Source organism: Squalius cephalus, assembly GCF_949319135.1.
Source record: "Squalius cephalus genome assembly, chromosome: 3".
NCBI lineage: Eukaryota > Metazoa > Chordata > Actinopteri > Cypriniformes > Leuciscidae > Squalius > Squalius cephalus.
This window is the reverse complement of record NC_137124.1, coordinates 29033488-29042486: the sequence shown is the minus strand read 5'-3', so window position 1 is coordinate 29042486 and position 8999 is coordinate 29033488. Positions and strand designations below refer to the sequence as shown.

The window sequence follows — 8999 nt, the reverse complement described above, 5'->3', positions numbered from 1 at the left end:
AGATGACCAAGCTGATTGATCAATTTTGCCAGCGTGTCTGGAGGTTTTATTTCATTGGGGACATAATTATTGATTATAATGACTAAATACTGTCTTTTTACGCGTCACGCTACAGGGGGGAGAACACTCTGTAAACATAAAACTATGTGTGCATTTGTGATCGTAGAAACGACATACAAGCGTGACTATTATATGCTCAAAACTCACGTTTGAATAGTCAGTAGCAAATTATTAAAATATGAAAACATACTTACAGGCTGTGTCTGTGATTCAGAAGCGCCAGACTGTACTTGCAAAGATTGCCCCACTTTTCAGAATTAGCCTTTGTGCACAGCCGGCCTTGTACTCTCCCAGGTTCTGGAAATAGTCCTCCGAAAAATGCACAGCACACAGTCGAATATTTAGTTTGAACTGTTCTGGAACAGTGTTGTAAATAAAGCTTAACCACTGTTTTCTAATTATGTCCTCTTTTGAAAGGCCAAACAAAGTAGGCTTTCACAACGAAAAACACAGCGTCTCCACGACATGGCAGCACCGGTGAAACAATAACACAGCGAGAATAAAAGTTACGCCTTCTTTCTTTGCATATACTGTACATTTGGGTGGTGTTATGAAACTCTGCCCCCACACACTGACGTAGATTTGTGGGGGCGTGTTTGAATGAAGCGTTTTAGGAAAGCGTGGCTGAGCCTTAACTTTTACAAAGAAATTCTCTTTAGGTTTGAGACTTTGAGCTTTGTAACTCTGCAGATCTTATACATGCACAAACAGCTGTATAACACACTAAAGAAAAAGGAAAACAAGGAATCGCATCATATGACCCCTTTAAGTTAACTTGCTAATTCTTGTTTCAGCTGCCCTCACTTGACTTTAGACCAAGGTGGCCTGTACATCCTCAACTAAACATCAGCGTTTACCCATGGAAAGATGATCCAAAGGTATGAAACTCCAGTTGTCATAATTAACATAATGACTGACCATTCAGTTTAACTCCAAAAACACTTTAACTTTTAAATGGCTCTGCACTCAATTTGACTGGCAGCAGCTATAGTTTTGATATGCCGTGATATGACTTGGGATCGGAGGACGAGGACCTTCGAGTAATACCTTTAATCTTCTGCTTAAGTAATAAATAAAAATAAGGTACCAGAGAAGAGAAGGCAGCTGAGGAAAAATGTATATCATAATGTCTCATCATAATGATGGGATGCAATTGCTGGCTCTGTGTAAATGTACTATAAGTATAATCAGTGCTTTTCATTTGTACATCTGGGCCTGTCTTTGCTTGTGTGTGCTATTCAGGTCTCCAGCTCAAAGGAAAGCAAGCTCTCTTTCTCCAACCCACTCTACAAGTGCCCAAACAGTTCTGAAGCTTGAAGAAAACAGACACGCAAACTCTGGCCGTCATGTCCCTATAGATTTAAAGCGCTTTCCACTTCATTTGAGCCTCCCCGACAACATGGCTGTACTTGCTTAGGGTTTATAGGTTTGTTTTTTTACACAAACTCGGAAGGAAAAGTGCAAACACAAACAAGTTCCAATTAAGCAGAATGAGCAGTTGAACTTTATCAGTCATAAAAAGTTTCTTATAAGAATCTGACATAACTCATTCCACATGTTGTTAAGTCTCTATGAGGTGCTGAAATTACATTTCCATCTTATTTTACAAGAGCCAACACTTTATGTCAGTGCCTGCCTGCTGATAGATGCCTATGAAGGTCCAACAGCAACAGATACATAACTACATGTTCAGCTACAAAAAAAATGTATTTCTGTGATTTGAATTTATGTTTGTTTTTTAACACCATGTTTTTTGTTTCAGTGAAAATGCCAAACAATATCTTTAAGAAAATAAAGGGAAAGCTAAGAAAATCATATCTTTATTCAAATTAAATATTTAAGATGACTACAATATAACATCAATCCGGGAAGGTTTATCAAATCTAATATGGACTTGGAGCCATTTCAGAGATTGTTTTGCTTTTAGCCTGCTCTCCTTCCAGGTCTCTGTGGTTTTGAGAATATTGTATTTTCATTACTTCAAATGTGCGTTCAATCACCACTTGATCTCCTTTTTGGATTCAGGCAGACCACATTTTGACAGATGATAAAATTGAAAACTAGAATGATACCAAAACATGAACAAAGACAAGTGAAATAGTAGGCTAAACTGTGCTGATGCAGTGTTTAAGTGAAAAGGAAAATTATCTGGGTACCAGAAAACTGTAACAAAAGCTGTAAATGTATGAATTTTTCAGTGCTATAAACTGTTATATTGTGGTGTTTTTAATCCTGCAAACTTTTTCCTTTTATTTCTGGTTCTTTTTTATCAGTACTCAAAACAAATGCTTTGATTTATCATAGCAAGTACAAAGCATGAAATGAAACATGATGATTTTAAAAAGTGTACGAGTCATTGCTCAGACTGTTGCACAATGTGACTGCTCAAAGATGGGATCTATGGGAGATTATGGATCTATTAAAAACATACAAAAGGGATTTCTGAAATGTGCTGCACATTACATTTAAGCTTGAACTTTTACAAACTATTAGACATTTTTAGTGTCAGCTAATATAGGCACAATCAACCATTCTTTATGATCTACAAAACTTTGTAATTTTCATAATATGATTGGAGCTTACACTTTAGAAAATGTCTAAAAGACTATAATTATGATAATGAAAATATACCATTGGACTTCTGTTGTTATTCAACATGTAGGACAATGTTGACGTCAGTATAACTAGTCAATATAGAATCACTAGAGCCTCTGTTTTAGACTTTCACTCCTTTCTGCCACCAATTTGGTTACTGCGAATAAAACAACTCCTTGTATCCTCTAAAACTACAGCTATTTATTTGCTTTTATCTTGTTGTTTTTTTCTTCGTTTTGGTAGTGAAATATTTTGTTTTCCAAACTGGAACTTCCCTGTCCTGGGGCCTGTTTCAATAAGGAGGTTCAGTCAACTCTGAGTTAAAACTTGAACTCTGAGTTGATTTACCCTAAGATGGGAAACTCTTTGAGTTTTCGGTTTCAGAACAGCTGAATTGAGTTAGTTTAATCTACTCTGAGTAGGTTGACTCTGAGTTAAGTGCGTGCACCACGACTATGAAAAGCCATGATCAATGGAGCTCCGAAATTACGATTCACCATGGCAACAGCACCCAACAAAAAGACGTCTGCATACTTCCGAGTCAATACACAAGTATAATTCTCAATTACTGTTATATTATCAAGTGAAAACTGACAGAAAGGTAAGTTAATGAACTAATACTCATTTTCATGGCATCTAAAAGAAACCATAATTCTATTAGTTAAAACTTTAAGCATAAAAGGTTCATGGCTGTAGGCTATACCTGACTTTAAAAAACATTTGACATATTAAATAAATATAATTTAGTGTATATTTCAATGTGCGGCACATGTTTCCATGTTGTTCTTTTCACATAATTAAATGTTCTCTAATCCAACCTGTTACATTTTTTAATTAGGCTAATGAAATTAACATTTGACTTCTACTCCACTAACAGAGGCTGGACCTTTACCACCACTGATAGATGAAGAGGAGATACACAATACTGGAAGAATATTAAAATCCAACAGGAAAAATAATTACTGTTGCTTTTGTATTTGAAGGAAAAAAAAGATGGCCAAATAAATTGTGAATAATTTGTGTATTTAACAGTTGTGGTGGTTACGGCATATATCTCTACCCTTCCATTTGGCGTCCTCCCATTCCATACAGTAATCTGGTTCATTTTCGGAAAGTGTGGTGATGGGATTATGTGCGTCATCAATACATCCAACCACACTGGAAATCCTAAAGGAAATTCTAATTATTAGGTTACTTCCAGAGGTCACAGCAAGATGTTATCAAGTGAATGTCATTTATCAGATTATCCTCATTTAAACTGATTTTTCCACCACTGACCTGCAATCCTGTGTAAATCCTCTTTGATGGATCTCACAGGTTTGTGTCGAGGAAACAACACAAAAACTCACAGAAAGTGTGTGAGAGCTAGGCACACTTTCCTTCCTGCTCTGATACATTGGCCTTCTTACTAATGTGCTCTGCATCTCTGATGTTATATAAAAATGCGCAATGAATTAATTTACTGCACTCCAAAAAAAAAAAAAAAATGCTTTTCTTACTTGGCCTTTTTGCCTTGTTGTTTCCTGTCAAAAAAATAGCTAAAAATTCTTAAATCAAGATGCATTTACTACATAAGAAAAACTCTGGGTTTACCGAAGAAAACCTGCTCCCGACCAGGTTAGGTTCACAGAGTAAGTTACCATGGTAACTGACTCTGAGTATAAGTTACCTCTCTTTCAGAAACGGGCTTGACTTACTCTGCTTTCTCGGGTTTGACATACCTCCCATTCTGAAACAGAAAACCCAGAGTTTCCCTCATTTCAGGGTTAACATACTCAAGTTTTCACTTAACCTCCTTTCTGAAACAGGCCCCAGCTTTGTAAATTTAGACAGTTGGGATTTATTTTTCTATTAACAGTGTGTGAGGCAGGAAATGAACTTTTCTTGAAGACAGAGAAAACATATTTTCCAGTGTTGCTGAGGTGTAAAAACTAATAGAAAGAGACGGTACAATATTCATCAAGCATAGACACACACACTCACATTTGCACAGAGGTGTTTCATTTTTGTGCTTAAATGCGCAGTCAGTTCATCTGAATCTCAGTGGAATAAAAATATACAGCCAGCCTAATATAGCCCATTCATCAATTCCACACTTTAATTTTAATGTCTTTCTTTATCTCTCCATCTCTTTCAGTGTTTCAGAGTCGTTGCATTTTTCTTACTCAGAAATTGAATGAGAAGCACCAGAAAAAAGACTGTTCCTATAATTGTTAGTAATGCCCTTTATAGGGTTAGTTCACCCAAAAATGAAAATTCTGTCAGTAATTACTCACCCTCATGTTGTTCCAACCGCGTAAGACCTTCGTTCATCTTCGGAACACAAATTAAGATATTTTTTATTAAATCTGAGAGTTGTCTAGGTGACCGAAACTTGCTGGCCCAGAAAAGTTATTAAAGAGATCGTTAATATAGTCCAAGTGACTACAGTGGCTCAATCTTAAGTTTATAAAGCGACGAGAATATTTTTTGTGCGCAAAAACAAACAAAAATAACGACTTTATTCCACTATTCATTTCCTTCTCTCTGGGCCTCTAGTTGGTTCACGTAGTGTTTTTGCGCTGCGCGTCTGTGTTGCACATCATCACGCATCACACACATGACCAGCTTCGGCCAATTGTGAGCCTACGTGGTGACGTGTAACACAGACGCGCTACGCAAAACACTACGTGAACCAACTAGAGGCCCAGAGAGAAGGAAATGAATAGTGGAATAAAGTCGTTATTTTTGTTTGTTTTTGCGCACAAAAAGTATTCTCGTCGCTTGATAAACTTAAGATTGAGCCACTGGAGTCACTTGGACTATATTAACGATCTCTTTAATAACTTTTCTGGGCCAGCAAGTTTCGGTCCCTTAGAAGCCTATGGAGGAGTGAGACAACTCTCAGATTTAATCAAAAATATCTTAATTTATGTTCCGAAGATGAACGAAGGTCTTACGCAGTTGGAACAACATGAGGGTGAGTAATTACTGATAGAATTTTCATTTTTGGGTGAACTAACCCTTTAACTAAACTGAAGACATGATTGTTAATTGTATAATGCTGAATATGGTTAATGAAGAAATCTTCATGTTTGTTTCTGGCACAATAATAGACATACCACAGGCTTTTCTTTTTTTTATAAATATCATGCTAATTCTGATTATTTTATATTAATTTAGAATAACCATAACTCCAGCCCTATAATTTAGCTCATAGTGCAAAGTGCCCGTGCAAAATCAGTTTTTGTGTGTTTTTAGTAATTGTTGGTTCGGTGTGTTTGAGTGCTCATCGTTACAATTACACAGCAAAAGTTCAGTGACATTTTTATTTGTGCATGATAGAAAGCAAATACTGATACTGACATAATGACATACAATAAATGTGGAAAATTGAAGTGCACGTTTGAGGGAGCAGGCTACACAGTGAACTCAGAGAAACGCTACGCTTGAGCTAACAGTTTGTGAATAGGCTTGCTTAGGCTACAAATGATGGCCGTGAAAGAGACTGTGAACGCATTGAATAGGATATGTTTAGTTGGTGAAAAGTAGCCTATAGGCTACTATTACACAGTAGCGATAACGTTAAGCGCACCAGAATAAAATATAATATTCAGAAATAAACAGTGTAGCTGACTTTATGTTTAGCTGACAGAGTGTTTAAGAATGTTTATTTTTAAACCACAACCTTCTAAATGCTTCTTTTACCGATATATTTAACGATATCTTTTGCATTTCTAATCCAAACAACGTCAAACTTGGCGCTGCACTTTTTTGAATTTTGAAATCCATTTGACTAATGGTTCGAGAAATATGCGAATAACAGACATACAGACACAGACATACTGACAGACGTTTCTGTAATTTATAGATAGAAGATGGAGACAATTTTTCACCAAATGTTAGCCAAGTAAACTCAGGCAGTGCTTCTCTGAATGAAGTGATGAGAAAAGAGTCAAGGCCTCTGTCAAAGAAACTAAAAACAAGCGAAAGCCTCAGGCGAGTATCTGACAGAATAATTATTCCCAGTGGTGGACAGTTACGAAATCTTTTTACTTTGTTACTGTACTAAGTAGCCTACATTTTTCAAGTATCTGTAATATATCGAAGTATTTTTATTTTGGGAAACTTATACATTTCAAAGCATGATGTCGTTTTTTTTGTTTTTTTGTTTTTTAATTCCACTACATTTCATAAAAACGTCGTTCCTCGTTATTTTGAACTGAAGAAATTGTCACTCGCTCTGTGACACGATAACAGTGTCCGATTCATAAATTATCTCATTCTTTTCAATCAACCTGTTAAGTCAGTTCACAAATCGCACTGAACGATTCTTTTGCGAATTGGACCGATATTGCATTTGTTCTCGAGTCAAAAACTCACTGATTATGATCCGGACAGATGTCGAGTTAACAATTGGCTTAATTCACAATAAGTCTGACTCAAAAAAGCCAAGAACAGGAGATCTGAAAAGTTACCAATGCAGAGTTTTAGGATTTATTATTGAAAATGAAAATCATTATTAGGTCATAACTGTCTGTCTGTAAAAGGGACAGCTGTTTAAGCCCATTAAATAACTGGAGAATAGTCAGGAACTCACCGTGCCTTCAAACTAGTTCAAATGAGGTGCATAGACAAATTCCAAATAGTAAAAAGAAACACATCAAGAGAGTCTGCACACTCCACCAAAGAAGAAGTCATCAAATGCGAGAGAAAAACAATATTTTACCTTTTTCTTTTCTTTTTTTTAAAAGGGCAAACTTTTCGGTCATGTCACCTTTGTCAATGCCAAGCTTACAATGTTTATAAGTGCAGGAGCCATCTTAATTTAAGGAGTCACATGGTTACATAGATCACATGATCAACCAAGCCAGACTGTAACAAATAATCTAAACAAAATATTGTACAGCATGCTACCAGAAAAAAATATTTTGTTTGGATTATTTTTCAACAATTATTGCCCTATGTGATGCTTTTATATTTTGTTTATAATTGTTATTTACACACATTGTTTTTTCTCATTTTTTATACTGATATTTTTTATTTCCACTTGTTTGCACACTTGAATTGTCAGTAATTATCAGTATGGCTATCAGTGTATGAAAAGTTTTGTAATAAAATATATTGTTTTCTTACTTGCAGATCAAAATATATTAAAGTGCCCCTATTATGCTAAATTAAAGTTTCCTATAATGTTGTTTTGGAGTCTCCTACAACAGGTTTACATGCATCAAAGATTTCATTTTCTCATAATATACATTTGCACATCACCACATTTTCAATGATTCTCAAACGACTCGTCAGATGCTATGAACCAGTCTCTCTAAATCCCTCCTTTCCGCGAGCTACTCTGCTCTGATTGGCCAGACAGCAGATAATATTGGTAAATTGGCCTACCGTGTACAGCGCGTGTCGAAAACAAAAACGCCCATTGCCATGACAATGTCAGCTCTGCGTGTCCTGAGGCTTCCTACTTCCAACACCGTAAACTAAACACAGTAACGAACAATGATGTCGATTTTACCATATCCGAGCGCGATGATGAAACATTGGAAGATCTAGTTCAACCCGAACCTCCATCGCAAGGACTCGAACAGGACGTTTCTCAGTGATGCGCTACTCAGATTGAGGTAACTACATGATGTTGCAACTGTAATTCCGGTCACCGTGATTTTGCCAAGTAAGACATGTTCCTGGACCAACATATTTTGTTGATCCTGGAATAACATTCCTGTCCCAAAATGTAGTCCTTACCCTAACCCTAAACCTAACCCTACCCATAACTTTTTCCTAAAATCAGAGTGAAATGGTAGGTGAATAACACTGATGTTGAAGCACCTCACCCTGGTTCTAAAAGCCTAAACTTAACATAAACTGTAAACTTGTCCCTCAAATCTGATTGGTTGATTGGAAAGTTGTTGGATCAACAAAGATGTTGATCCAGGAACATGTGGTACTTGGTGAAATCACCCTGTAATTCCTCACCATCAGCAAGTGCATGTCCATCAACAAAACGATTATTTTACTTATACTTATTTATTTACCGAGCATTTTTCTAATTTATTGCGGTGAACATGTGGAAATTCAATAACAGTGCATACATAAGCCGCGAGCTCTAGCGTGAATGACTGACAATTTAACATAAACTTTGGTAAAACAAATCTTGCTCTACGCTTAATCTTTCCTCAAAGTAGTGAGAACGACAGACAATCTGCATTATAGACAGTTTTAGGTAATAGTGATATTGTAGTAGGCTACCACTGATTCTTCACATGCTCGTCCTTGGGCAGTGAAAAAAATGGCTTTAGAGCACAGCGTCCTCTCGACATGATGCTCTCCAGTATCCACAAGTATCAGACTGCGCA

The 8999-nt window shown here is 36.4% G+C and overlaps 1 protein-coding gene across 1 annotated transcript in view; it reads left to right on the top strand.

Moving 5' to 3' along the window:
* Positions 1-2486, top strand: part of malrd1 (MAM and LDL receptor class A domain containing 1) — a 57957-nt gene extending 55471 nt beyond the window's left edge. Inside the window, exons 32-33 of the mRNA XM_079867074.1 lie at positions 855-938; positions 1303-2486. Of these exons, the coding sequence (XP_079723200.1) occupies positions 855-938; positions 1303-1377 (159 nt within the window). The 3' untranslated portion in view covers positions 1378-2486. The remainder of the gene's footprint in view (positions 1-854; positions 939-1302) is intronic.
* Positions 2487-8999: the final 6513 nt, after the last annotated feature.